General features: G+C 40.2%; 1 protein-coding gene across 1 annotated transcript; it reads left to right on the top strand.

Annotated features, from left to right (window-relative positions):
• Positions 1-2239: 2239 nt before the first annotated feature.
• LOC102027304 (40S ribosomal protein SA-like) lies at positions 2240-16663 on the top strand. The gene is given in 5 exon segments (XM_013512876.1): positions 2240-2650; positions 6872-7008; positions 11522-11679; positions 15802-16161; positions 16164-16663. Coding segments are annotated over 5 exon segments (1566 nt in total).
• Positions 16664-16924: the final 261 nt, after the last annotated feature.

A 16924-nucleotide genomic window follows, 5' to 3' on the forward strand; every position in this document is an offset into this window, starting at 1 on the left:
TGTGGCCATGGGAAGCAGAGAGAGATCAAGGGAGGGAGGAGGGCAGGAGTTATACCGTCCCGGGCTACGCCCCCCAGTGCCCGTCTCCTCCAACCACGCTGCACCTCCCTACATTACATTTAGCTAAGAACTCATCAGTAGGCTAACCCACCTAGGAGTATCACACCCCCATGATCCAGTCTCCTGTCCAAGGCTCCTATGAGCATGAGGCTTTGAAGGGACATCTTGCTATAAACCATAACAACCAGACATAAATATTCACACGCCAGTCATTCCCTCAGTGTCACCCGCAATATCTTGGCCCTCACCACCTCTCATACAAGTAGGAGCTCCGTTCTTTGGTCACCGAAGAAAACCAAGGATCATTTACACATTACACTTAATAGAAAACAAAAAAATAGGTGATATTGGCATATTTCTGTATCTTGACATCCTTAAAATTTCCATATTATTGCAATTAAAATATGCAGAATCTGGGAGAAGATATAAATGGTAACAGAGAAATACTTTATTAATCTTGTTTTAAGGAACTCAAAGTTGAAATGTGGCATAGAAGGTCACAAGAGCTGTAGTGATGACTCTAGCAGGATGGAAAAAATGTGAAAATTAGCATTATGGGTGCAATCAACTTTGGACTAGATAACATCAGCATTTTATTTCCAGGCCTTATATCAATCATTTGTGACAGTAAACCAGTTATATATTACTACCTATCTCACAAAAACGCGCAGTGGAAAAAATGTTTTGAATTTTTTAAAAAATTCACGTACATTCAAAGAAAGAGTTTCAATTTCCTCTCACTAATTCTATAAGAGTTCTCCTAAGTCTGTTTATATTTGGACTCCAACCTCTGGATTGCAAATCTATTTAAGTTCAGTATTAAGCCAAGTGGTTAAGTAATAATACTATAGAGATTCACTTAGAGAATAAACTACTTTCAAAACTGAATTAGTTGGCCAAAGAAATGCTTCAAATCTTTTCAAAATTAAATAATCAATGCTAAACTTATGTTAAAAATTGATAATACAACATAAACTATGATGACTCAATTAATGGCAAAGCATAACAAATTTCTTTAAAATGTGTATCCAACATCTTAGTCTACTACAAAATCCCTTACCATTGTCTATACTTTCAAAGGCATTAATATCAAGTGAATAAATAAACAGTCAAAATGGAGCTCATGTATATTCAATTCTCTTTTGCTTAGGGTTTAAACAATAGGTTTAAAAATACACTCAGTACCTGCATATACCAAGTTTAGATTGAAACCAGAAAGAAATTAGTTAAAAATGGCCTTTTCTAATTATTTTTTAATAAACAGGAGTAGAAGAGTAGTATGTCAAATGACTATCTTATTATTATAAGCCTCAAACTTCAGAAGACAAGAACAAAACTATACCAGATTAATATAAACTGACAAAACCAGAATAAATTTACATTTATTTCTCATTCAGAACAAAAGCTCCAGCACTAGCTACAAGCAAACACACAATACATTATTTTGTTAATATAGCTATGATAATTAATTGCATTAACCCAAGACCTTTATTATCAAATCTGTGGTATTTTCTTCAGAACTCATAACAGATGAAAATTTTGCCTGACATTTGTAAATCATTCCTAGAAATCCAACAGTGGCACTGTTAGTACTATGCTATGTTAATACCACTAAACTGTACTTGCTAAATTTTTTAGCTAAAAATGTAAAATACATCCTAAAGTTACATAATATTTGTTGAGAATGTTATGGAGGAAAACCTTAAGTGGTATATCTGAACATTAGCTGTCTTTTGAAGCATATTAACTTCCCCCAAAACTTCATGTCATAACATAACAGTACAGCTGTCCCTCAGTAAACTGTGGATTATTTCCAGGGTCACAAACCTGTTCATGCAGCCAGAAAGTATGGCACATGCCTGTACTATCAGCTAGCGAGGGACCTAAGGCAAGTAGTCAAACTGGGCAATCTAGGGCCTATCTCAAAAAATTTAAAAGGGCGTCAGCACAGGGGAACAGGGCTTGACTAGCGTGCACAAGGCCCACAGTTTGATCCCCAAACTACAAAAAGAAAAGAAAAAATTTAGATGCCCTAGTCCCTTATATAAAATAGCATAGCATTTGCATAAAATCTATTCACATCCTTGCATACATTTAAATCAAATTTTGATGATTTACAATACCCCATACAATATAAATAACATGCAAATAGTTGTAATGCTGTATTATTTAGAGGATAATGTCCAGAACAGGAAGTCAGCACACAGTCGGTACAGATGTAACCACAGTAGACCTGACTGCACACCAAACAAAGAAGACCCAAGACAAGCACTGCCCAACCAGCAGGGCCTGGATGCTGAGGGACTGTGAACCGTGCAAGACCACAGCAGTGTCTGCCCACACTGTGCTTCACTTCTACACTTTCAGCACAGTCCGGGGTGCTAGGAAAATTCAAGTTTTGCATTTTGGAACTTTCTGGAATTCTCTTCCTGAACACTTTCAATCCAAGCTTGGTGGAGCCCAAGAAGTAGATGCAGCAGCATGGACGTGGAATTCCAACTGTATCATCTATCGCTCTGTGTGGGTCAGGAACCTAGGAGCAGCTTTGCTGAACCCTCTGGCTCTATGTCTCTCAGAGGGCTGCAGGCAAGTTAGCAGTTGGATGTGCAATCATCTGAAAATACAAAAGAGGAGTGATTAAGACACGGTGTGTGCAACCAGAATGAAACCCACTACACTGTATAACCAATGTGCACTAATAAAAAATGTGGGACTGTTTCAATAAAAATAAAAATTGAAGAGTACAGAGTCAAAAAGAAAAAGCCACAATTAGTAGAGGAACTGCCTCAACACCCCAGTGGCTCTTGGCAGAATTCAGTTCCTGGCATACTATTCTGCACTAACTCTCTGCTGGATGTGGCCATCAGTTCATTATAGTGTAGTTGTCTCCGTAGGGTAGCTCACAGCACAACAGCTGCTTTGTTAGAACAAGTGAGCGGGAAGAGCCAGAATGTGCAGACAGGGTGGAAATCACAGGCCCTTACAACATAATCTCAGTGATATCTCAGTTCATTTTTCCTGCTCCATTTCCCAAAAAAAGCCACTAGATTCTACACACACAAAAGACAGATATTTATTACACAAGAGTGTGACTATGATGGGGTAGGGATTGTTATGCTATTTCAGAAATGGCCTACCATGTGCAGCTATTATATAAAATGATATGGCCTGTTGGGTTGAAAACCATGTCCCTTCCAAACTCATACACCTCCTAGATCCTTATGTGACTGTCTCAGTTACTTTTCTCACTGCTGAGACAAAATGCCTGACATCCAAAGTTAAAGGGGGAAAGATTTATTTCGCTCACAGTTTGTAGAGGTTTCAGTTCACAGTCAGCTGGCTCGAAGGTAGGGTGGCTCATGGCAGAGGGGCAACACTTCATGGCAGCAGGAGACAGCAAAAGCAATGAGAGAGAGACAGAGAGAGAGGAGGCTCTTTCTGCCCCTTTTACCTTATCCAGACTGCTGAGATTAGGGCAGTCACCCAATTTTAATCCCAGCATTGCACAGTCTAGATTCAGCCACCTCCAAAAAGCCCACCCCCAGACAAAATGAGGCTATGGGGGGACATCTAGACACAAACCATAACTTTCTGCCCCCTCACCCCCCAAAGACGCATGCACAACACTTCATGTAAAGTCCATCTTCAAGAGCCGCCAAAGTCCTAACAGTTTTAGCATTGTTGAAAAGTCCAAGTCTCAAGTCTCCTCTGAGATTTAAGGTAAACTCTTAGTTGTGAGCCCCTGTAGAAATGAAAACAAAGTTAAACACTTCTAATATTCAATAACACAACATAGACATTTCCATTCCAAAAGTTACTAACAAGGGAATACAAAGGAATAGGACCAAAGCAAGTACAAAATCCAGCAGGGCAAGGATTAAATCCCTTAGTTCCATGTGCAGCATCCAAAGCCATCTGTGGCAAGATGTGCACGCCAAAGGGCTTGCATGGCCCCACCCCTATGGCACTTCCTGTGGTTGTAGTTCCTATGGCTTTTCTCTTGGGCTCACTTTGCTCCTTTGTTGCATGTTTCCTCAGATGATCCATGTTCCTTTCTTCTCCAAATTTCTGAGGTTTTCACTGTACCTTTGGCTTCACACTCATAGTTTCACATATTGCCTTCTCATGGGCACATTGCCTGGCCTTCTGGGCCTTCTGAAATAGCAGTGGAAGCCTTCCTGACCTCACAACTCTTCTATTCCCTGTACACCTAAAACCAGCACCATGTGAATGATGCCAAGGTCTCCTGCTAGCAGGAATAGTAGTCAGGCTTCCCTCTCTCTTGGTTATAGGAGTCAAGTGCCTGGATCACTGGGCACTTTGAATCCAGTTCCAAGGAAAAAATTCTATAGGTCACCACCATTCTAAAACATGGTGCTCTGTGGGTTTCTTCTTAAAGCAAAATCTTCCACTTTTGCTGTGGAGAAGAGCATTCTTTAGTTACTATTTTGTGTATTGCCTGAGGCCTGACCAAGCCATGACTGGAGGAGGTCTAGCATAAGCATTGTAAGCCCCGGATCAATGGTAAATGCTTTGCTGAGATTTGGGTGAAGAAAGATAACATGATGGCTTACTGGTCAGGTCACATTCCTATGATAATTGAGTTGCATTGCCCTTGCTAAAACAGTTGATATTCTCTGATCCCTCTGCTGCCTCCTTGGTGAGTTCTGGATAAAATGTTATGGAAGATGGTAATCAGGAGTCAGTCAGCCCTAGAGGCTGCTAGCACCTGATCATAGGATTTTGGCTGTCTTGGTTTGATTTATTCTTACTTTTCTTGTACATCTGTGGGCACCTAGTGCAGGGGATCTGTTCACCCTGGACAGGGATGGATAAGATTCCCTACATTTTGCCACTTAGCAACACAAAAAGTGGAGTTCTGCTGCTTCTTGTGATGGCCTCAGGTCATCTTTTCTATTCATCAGTTCTTTCTCAAAAATCAAGATCTTCTCTGCTTTACCTTTGCAGTTCACAGTTTTACTGGAGCTTCCTTCATAGCCAAACTCAAAACATTTTAAATCATTCTGTTGTGCTCTTTGCTCTTGATTCTCAAAATAAATCTGGTTAAAAGGCCCTGACTGTAACAATGCCACCACCTCAACATCTAACTGCCTGGAAAATTCTTGTACATGATTAGTAAGTCCATTGCCCTTCGCCTATCTCAGGCAAAGCCTCTGGACAGGAGCAAAATGCAGACAATTTTTCTCCCAAGTCATTACACACACCACCTGGACTCCAACAGCCATTGTAGTCCCTCTTCTCAGAAGAAATCTCCAGAGCCTGGTCTTTACTGGCTTTTTGGTATTCTGATCTCCAATCAGAATCTTCCACACAGAACAGCCTAAGGCATTCCAGCTCTACTTTTTCATCCAGTGTCTCTGAAGTCTTCCAAACTCTTCCCACAAGCCATTCCCAGAGGCTCCTGATTCTCCTGGTCAGGTGTAGTCACGGCAATGTCCCCACTTCTGTGGTACCAAATTTTGTTGTAGTTGGGTTTACAGGGGAGTAGATTTAACACAGAATACATAATTTATAGCATTATTTTGTAATATTCATGCAAAGAGTCAAATGCAAGAGTGTAGGAGATCTGTCCACATACTACAGACCCAAAGAATCCAGCTGAGGACTTAGATCCCATGGCAATTCCTGCATGCATCCAGCTGAAGACCTAGAGCTCATGGCAATATCCTCCACATTCCAACTTGAGGCGTACGGCCCATGACAATGTCTCACACAAGTCTGTATCAAGGATCTGCACTGGGAAGGTCCAAAGGTCACTGGTGGAAGCTAAAGAGTTTGTGCCTGTGGGATGAAGGATCTGTGCCAGCAGGTTGAGGGATCTGCACTGGAGCCAGGAATCACAGCCATCCTTAGTGACAGTGAGGATCAGAGGCCCTCTGACAGTGAGAACAGCTGAGTTCATATGAAGAAAACCAGCGTGACAAACTTCTCCAGGAGAATCAACAGTGCACCATAGTTCTCTGTTCACACTGTTGGCAATAATCCTCAGGTTAGATCCCCTGGCCATCCACAACCAGCACCACACTCATTCAGTTTAGCTGGGTGTTACAAGTTGATCTTTAATTGAAAACAAGATCACTACAGATAAAAGTAATTAAACTTGACCATACTGGAATACCAAGGGCCCTTAATCCAATATAACAGGGTGCTGATGAGAAAAGAGGTAGGGGATGCCACTTAAAAATTCATGGCAGTAAAAAATGGGATGATACATGTATAGCTAAGTGACACCAAAAATTTCAAGCAACCACCAGAAGCCAGAAAGAGGAAAGGAAGCATTCTCCTCTGAGCCTTTCATTGGGAACAAGGTCCTGCTGAGAACTTGATGTTGGATTTCTAGACTCTAGGATTTTGAGAGAATAAATTTCTGTTGTTTAAAGCCACTAAATTTGTCATACTTTGTTACAGAAGCCTTAAGAAACCAATACAAGAATATAAAAACTTTTAAATAGACTCTTAATTTAAAGAATAATATTTTGATCATCCCAAGAATTTATAAACCAGAATTTTCTTCAGATTAGGCTGAGTAGACATATAGAGCCTTTTTCACAGAAGACATTTTCTCATATACCGCCAGTGTTTATTTAAACTATTTTTGTTATTAATTACATTAATTTTATATGATAAATGATGCTGTTTCACTGAACATAAATAGCAACTAACGGGTCTAATACCAGATTACTTGCAAATTTTACACTCAACTTATTTTGGGGTGGATTTAAAAGTGGCCTCGATGCTCCTGTCTCCTGATATTTACACCCTGTTCAACCCCTGTCCTTCTGTGTGGTAGCACTTGTCACTTGCTTCTAACCAACGGAATGTGGCAGAGGTTGTCAAAGGAGGAAAAAATGTAATACTTCATGAGTTTACTTTGAATCTAGTGTACTCTGGTGCCTATGATGATAGTGCTGATGAGGAAGATGATAGGTAACATTCATTATGTGCTAGGCGTTGCACCAAGTACTTTGTGCATATTATCTCTTGTAATCTTTATCACAATTCTTCAATTCCTGTATTTTTTCCATATTACAATAATGAAATTTAAGCTTAGAAGGGCTGAAGTGTGGAGGCATGGAAATAAAAGTGCCCAGCATAATAAATATCATTTGTAAAAAGTTCACAGCTAACCTATTGAATGGGGAAAAACTGAAAACTTTTCCATTAAGATCTGTTACAAGAATGCCTGTTCTCCTTATTTCCATTCAACATAGTACTATAAACAAATTGTATCATGTACAGGTGCAAATTCTCCATGATGAATGTGATCATTACATAGTATATCTAAAATGTACCAATGAAATCTGATTGGAAATAAATAAATAAATAAAACGTAGTACTAGAAGTACTAGCAAAAGTAATCATACAAGAAAAGGAAATGAAATGAATCCAAATTAAAGTGGGAGACTTAAAAATTGTACCTCCATTTGCAGATCATAAGATGCTATGTGTTAAAAACTCTCAAGGATTCCATAAACAAATCTATTAAAACCATAAGCGAATTAAATGAAGTTGCAGGATACAAAATCAACATATAAAAATTTGTAACATTTTTATATACAAATAATCTAACAAAAGAATCAAGAGAACATCCCATTTAATATGGCATCAAAAATAAAATAAAATACCTAGAAATAAATTTAACCAACAGGGTGAAAGATTTGTTTGCTGGAAACTATAAATCATTGATGAAAGAACTTTAAAAAGAAACAAAAAATGGAAAAATATCCCATAAATAAGCGGAAAAATTAAGACACAAGAAAGAATCAGAAGAACTAGTTTTGCTAAAATAAATACAATACTCAAAGCAATACACATATTTAATGAAATCTCAATCAACATTCCAAAGAAATTCTTCACAAAAACAAAAATAATCCTAAAATTCACAGGAAATCATAAATGACCTCAAATATCCAAAACAATTCTGAAAAAGAAAAACTGGAGGTATCACACTCTTTAATAGAAAAAGGCAAAAGATATATACGATCTGAAGAGAAACCTGAGTATTACACACTTCTTTATAAACCATGGTAGAAACTACAACTTTTTCCTTGAAGAGAAGCCTCCTATGTTCTAATAAATATTTTTCAAAGCATGTTTCTGCCAAGCATCAAAGGCAGAAATCTTTGTATGCTTTCAGAGAAGCCCTGAAATATCTAAATAATCTAAAAGGGAATACTTAATTCTAGGTTGGTGAAACATAAGCATTCCCTGAGGTTCTAAGAAATAACTGAGGGAGCTGTTACAGTTTTGTTAATTACACATAATGAGACTTGACTGTATTCATTGATCTTAAAAGAAGTTTCACCTGCAGGAGGGAAATGTGAGAACAGGCAAGCAGTGATATGTTGATAAATGTTTAATAACCTGGTATCCAGGAACAGAATCCAAAGCCCTGACTCATATTGTTGGCCCAATTCTGAACACCTTTCTAGATTAGAAAGAGTAAATAGCAACTTGGGCTGAAATGCCAAAGGCAGCCTCACTGTTAATGAGGCTGGAAGGAACAAGCACATAAAATCAGCTGCAAAGTTAACAGGACATGTTGTTTCTCCCAAGGTTGTGTGGCTGTAACACACCTAAAGACCTCTCCCATGAGTGGTTATTGGTTTGTGAATAGTGACACTCCGTGGTGCCTTTTGCTACACCCAGTTGGAAGCCCAACTGCTAGACCTTCTTACCCTCTTGGCAGCAAGAACCTTTAGTTAATCCTCAGTTCTTTTCCCATCCCAGAAATAGAGCCAAACCAAGTGCATCCCCTCAGAATCTTCCTGGAGGTGCCAACACTTGCAAAGCACAGTTCTGGCACTGCCTTTTCAGGAAGGGGGACACACACAATTCCTGTGTCTACTAATCTGTGCTGAGCCAATCAAGAAATCTAACTTTGTCAAACTATAGGCTGGATGTCTTTGGCTAATGAAACATTAATATTTTCATGGTGTCAGTATCCCACCAAAGATGATTTTAGGCTACTAATGTGAGGCCCCTGAACACAGATTTGGGAAGAGAGGAGCACAGTCCATGAAGTAGGCACAGCTGGCCCCAGAGCACTCCTGCCCAGGTTTCATTCCCAGCAACCACAGAGGAGGTCTGCTTTAATATGCACCTGAGAAGGAAAGTGAGGCATTGAGAGTTCGCATGAACTGTTTAATATCCCAAATCTTTGTCAGACTCACAGTTGTAGTCTTTCATAGCCAGCCCGGGAAGCTTAGTGAGACTTTGCCTCAAATGTAAAAATTTTAAAAAGCTGGGGATGTAGCTCAGTAGTACAGGACTTGCTAAGCAGATGTGAGACCCCCTAGCTCAATCCATAGCACCAAAAACAAAAATCTGATCTCTAGCATCACATTGTTTAATATGTTACAATGTCATTATCATCACTCTTCAATAAATTGTGCATGTGTGTACCTTTGAAAAACTGTACCTTCCATTGCTCATAAAGTATATTTCATAATTCTCCTATGTCTTTCACACACTATACAGTAATGGTAGAACACTGGGCAAAATTTTATCATTTTTAGGTCTCATCTTTGCATTTGAATATTGAGGACAAATACGTTGCCTAGCCCAGAGAATTCTGTATAAATTTTTAAATTAACAAATATAAATTTTTTAGCATATGGTACTATGCTATACGCATAACTGTGTGAAAACTATCATATTGTGGATGTTCAACTTAATAAATTTCTATAGTACTTATTCAATGCTGTTAGATAAAGTGAAATAAATTATTTCAAAAAAGTTTAAAAGATACTTATTCAAATTACTTTCAGATTTTTTATACAGATAATATGATTTTAATCTTTCTGTATTCCTGTTTCCATTTTCAATTTGTTTTACAAAGCGAACTTGACTGGTTTAACAGCACAGTGCTGTACTATTTTCCACATTTCTGCGGGTTGACTAGATGGTTCTGTTAGTCATGTGGGGATAACTGATATCTCTCATATGGTTATATTCAGCTGGAAATTTGCCTGGAGCACCTTGATTTTCTTGCAATTAGCCTCCCTGTCCACACAGTGTCTCATTATCCATGGCCATTCTGCATCATTTCAATCTCCAGCAATCTATCTGGGTTCCTTACAGCACGTTAAATATGTTCCAAGATGGAGTGTCCCACAAGGATAACTGTGTATGCACGCCCTCAACAAGCCTGGCTTGTGTCATACTGGTTCATGTCCATTGACCACAAGTCAAGTGGTCAATCCCAGAATCCTTGTAGAAGGTGTCTCACAGGATGTCAGTATGGATAGGCACCATTTGGGGCACCACCAATGCACGAGCCTGCCATGGATTCTTATTCATATTCATACACAAACCTCTTTTAGAATCAAAGAGAGGATGCCAAGCAGCTCTCCTTAGTAGAGAGTTTTTATTCCCATGAATAATGAAAGCAGAACTGCACTGACTTAAAGTTCCTGTCATTCTGATTCTCTGTGTCACATGTGCGTGACCCTGTCATACAGTGAGTCTTAGAAATAATAGCAAAGTCATTTTAATGAGCTGAAGAAAAGTGAGTAAATCCCTTAAGTACCAATTTCAGTCTACCTCAGTGCGCTAAAAAAGTGTCACAGATAATGATTATCATTCGTCTGACAACACACACATAACATCATCATTAGGGTCGCCATTACAACCATTACAGCTTTATTAACATCTGTCCCTGAAATTTCCATTTGAAAGGCAATGGCAATTTCATTTTTAAATCAGTTCTAACTATGATTGGCTACACTATGTATTTTGTTTCTGAAGTCAGTTCTCCTGACAAAAGCTGACTATTTCACTTGGAGTGAAAAAGAAAAGGCCATTTTAAAAAAGAGAGCTATTATTGCATGTCTACAATAATTACAAGCAAGATTCAATTTCATGCTCTAAAATATTCATTGCAAATTTTTGATTTAAAGATAATTCTATTTCATATTCATGTATAGTTTCCATATGCATAGCATAAATATTTACAGTTAATTATAGAGAAATTCACACATTAATTCCAGTGGCATGAAAACATATTAATAAATTTACATTGGTTGCTGATTCTTTTTCAAAATGGGCAAAGAAAAGGATGCTATATAGATGTGGCGGCAAGAGACTTCAGTTTGGGGATTTCTCTGTACCCGGCGCCTTTCCAAGGCCATATATGCTTAATTATATGCTTTGGAAAATTTGTGAAATTAGGATATTTTATCTTAGGACATGTGTCCATTCTGAATTCGCCTCCATAACATGTCCCCTCCAGGAAAGTGGTATTGGAGTAGCTGTGACATTTTTAGAACCTGGTTAAAAAAAAAGTTAAGTCAGGGATATATTTGATCTGGGTGTGGTGGAGTATATGTATGTGGCTTTCAGCTGCTTCGGTGTTACTGCCAGTTGTTCCAGTATAGCTTTCAGATATAACATCTCTCCTACAAAAGCGTACACACTTGTGCACCATGCTGACCCACAGGTTCAGGCCAGAGGTCCTACCTGTACCTTTACCACAGAGGTTGGTTGTAAATGGAGGAAGAACACAGTTTGAAATTTATGAACTACACTTCTCCATTGTGAATCATACACCATATACCAAAAACTTGTGTGAGAAGAAAATAATAGTTATACCATTCGGTTAGTTAATTGATTAATTAATAGCGAGTCAATTAGCTAATCAAAAGTATATGCTTTCTTTCTGGATTTTGTTACCTTAGGGATACTTGTCAGCTTTTAAATTTTTGTCAACTGTTATTACGCCTTTTCACAATCACTTGATACTTATTGTGGTATTACTACTTGCATATTCTCTTTTTAAAGAAGGCCCCTCCAACTGTATAAGCAAACCCTGAATCAACTCCCATGGTAACTAACCTCTGATATGGTGAATATTCTCTTATTTGAGAGCCTGAGTTTCTGGTCAGTAGTAAGATCATGTTCAGCAAATTCTCTTCTTGCTGTTTCCATTTTTCTTTTTATTCATGAAGACCATTCATCTAGAAAATGTAACTTTACTCTCTTACTTTCAATGCTAACATATAAGATACAGATAAATCTTGGCCAGAAGATGTCATTAGTCATGGCTAATTGTGTTAGTCAACATTCTCAAGAGAAACAGAAGATCTGACTCGGGCGATTGTGGAGACTGGCACATTGCACTCTACAGGGTAGACTGACAGGCTGGCCGCCAGGGAGGAGCTGGGTCTGAGGGCAGAATGCACAGTTCCCTGTTCAATAGGCAAGTCTGCCTTTTGCTCTCTGGATCTTCAGCTAAGAGAGGAAACTCCATCCAGTTTGGAGGGTGCCTTAGTCACTGTCTTGTAACTACAATGCAGTGCCCAAGCCAACAATTGCGAAGAGTCTGTTTGGGCTCATACTTTCACATGTCTCATGGTTGGCTGGGTCCAGGCAGAAAGAGCATGGCAGACAGGCACAGCCCAGGGCAGCTGCTTAGGGAGCATCCAAGAAGCAGAGAGTGAAGAAAGCAGCTAAAAATGAAGGTAATACCCTCTGGGCCACACCTCCAGTGAGGTTCTCTTCCAGCCAGGCCCTGCCTCGGAACTGCAATTTAGCTATGGCATCCTGAGGATTCAATCACTTTCCAAAACCAACCTATGAGCATAGGAGCCCTTTGGGGACTTTCTGAATCTAATCCATAATAGAGGGCAATCTGCTCTACTCAGAACCTACTAAGGAAAATCTTATCTGCAAATACCTTCACAGCAACATTAAGACCAAAAGGGGCTGGGGATTTAGCTCAGCGGCAAAGCGCCTGCCTGGCAAGCGCACGGTCGTGAGTTCGGTTCCCGGTCCCAGAGAAAAAAAACCAAAAAACAAAAACAAGAAAAAAAAAAAAAGACCAGAGCCAGGCACAGTGGTGCATAATCCCAACATTTATAATCCCAACATTTGGGAGGCTGAGGCAGGAGGATTGCTGTTGAGTTCAAGGCCAGCCTGGGCTACACAAGCAAGTTCAAGGCCAGCCTGCACTACACAGGGAGACTCTGTCTCAAAAAGAAAAAAGAAAAAACTTTAAGACCAGAGAGTGACAAAACACCTGAAGAGTGTGGCCTAACTAAGTTGACACATAAAGTTAAACCCACTGATGAATACACAGCTAAAAGGAGGAAGCACCATTGCCACCTTTACTTCAATTATGACATGAAGACATGTGTCACATTCTAATCCTTTGCCAAGCTGACAGGTCCTGTGAAATTGAGTGCAAACTTAATTTTAAAGAGGACAGAATAAAGTATCTATATCCAGGTGAGAGGAGAACAAAGGAGGGATTGGCTCCAAACTCAGAGACAAAAACAATGTTGTCTGTGCTGCTTCTCATGGCACAGGCAAGGTGGACAAATGTCTCCACCCACATCCAGTCAGGGAGCTCCACAGTCACAGACAGGAGCAGAAGCGGCATGATAAATAAGTGGCATGTGAGAAAGCCCCACCTGGACACAGTCCAATAACCCAACCCTTTTGGAGATCCTTTTCATGTAAAAGAAATTGTATCACAAAAAGTAGGAGCTGAAACCAAACTACCAAACTCATCCATCAGGAAGCTCGTGCTGACCGAGACCAGTATTTTCAGATAGTTCATACTCAGTCACGGCCGGCTGAACTACACTGAGGAAAACAACGTTCTGGCTGCTGGGTGCAATGGAAAGTTATGCCGCTGGTGACATTCCTGGAGTCCCTGAGGATGCCAGCAGAGACTGTTGTTGATAGACAGCATCTTATGCTCCCTGCCTCTTACCTTAGCATCATGCAAGGAAAAAAGAAGGTTTTGTGTATAGGGGTGTGGTAGACTAACAACTAATGGTCAACTTGTACTATCCAGCTGAACTGAATCAGTATAGTTCTGGATATGGAATCGCTCCTGAGGATTGCTGCCAACAGCATAAAAGCAGAACTAGAGGGGAACATGGGGCGCTGTTGATTCTCCTGGAGAAGTTTGTCATGCTGGTGTTCCTGATGTGAACTCAGCTGTTCTCATCATTGGAGGAGGAGCTTGGGACCTCGCTGTCACTAAGGATAGCTGTGGTTCTCTTCAGGGGCACTCGGGTCCTTACCTTGAGCATCACTTCCTGGCTCCAGCACAGATCCCTCAGCCTGATAGCACAGATCCTTTATCCTGCTGGCACAGACTTTCTAACTTCCACCACTGGCCTTTGGGCCTTCCCAGCACAGACCCTTGATACAGATGTGCATGAGACTGCTGTGGGCTCAAAGCCTCTAGTTGGACCAGTGGAAGACATTGCCATGGGCTCCAGGTCTTCAGTTGGACTCATGCAGCATGTTGCCCTGGGATCCAAGCCCTCAGCTGGCTTCTATGGGTCTCTAGTGTGTGGACAGATCTCCCACATTCTTTGTGTTTGACTCTTTGGGTCAGTATTATAAAATAATCCTATAAATTATGTGTCCTATATTAAATTATTTCTCTTGCAAACCCTGACTACAACAAAACTGGTAACAGGAGAGGGGCCATTGCTGTGACATTGTCTGGCCAAGTGGCTTAAGAGCCTTGAGAATGAATTTGGAAAGACTTTTTTTTTTATTTTTTTATTTTAAGGAGAAAAAAATAACAAAATAACAACAACAAAGACAAAAACAATAAAAATAATACAGAATTTCAAAACAAGATGATAGGAATTAACAATGGTTGTTATGTTACATATTGTTATCTTCAGTAAAGTTGCTCAGATAACCAGATGTAAAAATGCAAGATTGATCAAACAGTTAAATAGAATGAAAAGTAATTTAAAAAGATACAGAGCTTCACTAAACAAGATGATAAGAGTTCAACAATGGGTGTTATATTCCATATTGTTGTCTCCAAATTAGTTGTCCAGATTACCAGGTATAAATATGCAAAATCAGTCAAAAAAAATTTAAGTATTAACTGTGCCTTTCAAAAAACCAACAAACATCAGCAGTACAATTATCCCAGCTATCCTTGTAGATACATATTTTTTCCCTTCCTTCTTTCTTTTCTCCTTTTCCTCATCCCAGCTGTGCCCTCCCTTTGAACAATTTCTTTCCCTTTCACAATATCTATTGTACTTTTCAGGTTTTATTTACTGTATCAGGTTCTTACACTATGGAGAATTTTGGAGGCCTGATTTTTTTTTTAATTCTTTATATGTTCTAGATAGAGAAGTCCTTTGTCCAAGGGGCAGTTGGCTAAAATCTTTTCCCATTTTGTGGAAGAAAATTTTACCCTGTTACCCTGTTGGTGATTTCTTTTTACCCTGTTGGTGATTTCTTTTGGTGTGCAGAACTTTTCAATAAGATGAGATCCCAGTTGTTTATCCTTTGAAGTATTTCTTGTGCAGTTTGGTTTTTGTTCATGAACTCTGTGCCTACCCTTATGTCTTCAAGATTCCTACCTACTTTCTCTTCCAGTATATTTAGTGTTTCTATTTTCATATTTAGATCTTTGATCCATTTTGACCTTAGTTTAGTGCATGGTGATAGACATTGGTCTAGTTTTAGCCTTTGGCATACAGAGAGCCAGTTTTTTCAGCACCACTTATTAAAGAGGCCATCTATCTTCCAGTGAACATGTTTGGCCCCTTTGTCAAAGATAAGGTGGCTGAGGGTGTTTGTAGTTATGTCTGCATCTGCTAATCTGTTCCATTGATCCTCAGGTCTCTTTTGTTTTTTTTGTTGTTGTTGTTGTTGTTGTTTTTTCGGGGTATTCTTTTTTGCCAGTACCATGCTGATTTTATGACAGTAGCTTTGCAGTATGATTTCAAGTCCTGCAAATGAAGGAGGAGGATGTCCTCACATTCCTTGCAGGAACTCACTTGGGTAGCACCAGCCTGGATTTTCAGATGAAGCAGTATATCTATGAAAGGAAAAATGATGGAATCTACATCACAAATCTGAAGTGGACCTGGGAGAAGCTTCTGCTGGCAGTTTGAGCCATAGTCGCCATGGAAAACCCTGCTGACGTCAGTGTCATAGGCTCTAGGAACACCGGCCAGCACACTGTGCTGAAACTTGCCGCTGCCTCTATAACTACTCCTATCCCTGGCCACTTCACTATACTAACGTTTACTAACTGCATCCAGGCAGCCTTCCGAGAGCCACCTCTTCTGGCGGTTACTGATCCCAGGGCCACCAGCCCCTCACCGAGGTGTCTTACATCAATCTGCCAATCATTGCTCTATGCAACACAGGTTCTGCTCTGCCCTATGCAGACATTGCCATCCTGTGCAACAAACAGGGAGCTCACTCAATGGGTCTGAAGTGGTGGATGCTGGCCCGGGACGTGCTGTGCATGCGTAACACCATCTCCTGTGAACCCCCATGGGAAGTCATGCCTGATCTCTACTTCTACAGGGATCCTGCAGAGGTTGAAAAGGAAGAGCAGGCTGCTGCTGAGAAGGCTGTGACCAAGGAGGCATTTCAGGGAGAATGGACCGCACCAGCTCCTGCATTCACTGCTGCTCAGGCTGAGGCTGCAGACCGGTCTGAAGGCGTGCAGGTGCCCTCTGCGCCTATTCAGCAGTTCCCTACCGAAGACCGCAGTGCTCAGCCGGCCACAGAAGATGGTTCTGCAGCCCCCACTGCACAGGCCACTGAGTGGGTGGGAACCACCACCAAGCGGTCTTGAGTTTTTCTGTAGACACTCAAACAAAATGGGAATGAGGTTGATGGAAAACAAAACAGCAGCCAGGCATGGTGGCACACGCCTGTAATCCCTCCTCCCTGGGGAAGCTGAGGCAGGAGAACCGTTGTGAGTTCGAGACTAGCCTGGGCTACAAAGTGAGCTCAAGGCCAGTCTGAACTGCACAGCAAGACCCTGTCTCAAAAAGACAAAAAAAAAGAAAAGAAAACAGCAATTTCTAAAAAAATTAAATTAAAATATGGACAA

Source organism: Chinchilla lanigera, unplaced genomic scaffold, assembly GCF_000276665.1.
Source record: "Chinchilla lanigera isolate Chin_1 unplaced genomic scaffold, ChiLan1.0 scaffold00017, whole genome shotgun sequence".
In the NCBI taxonomy this organism is placed as follows: Eukaryota; Metazoa; Chordata; class Mammalia; order Rodentia; family Chinchillidae; genus Chinchilla; species Chinchilla lanigera.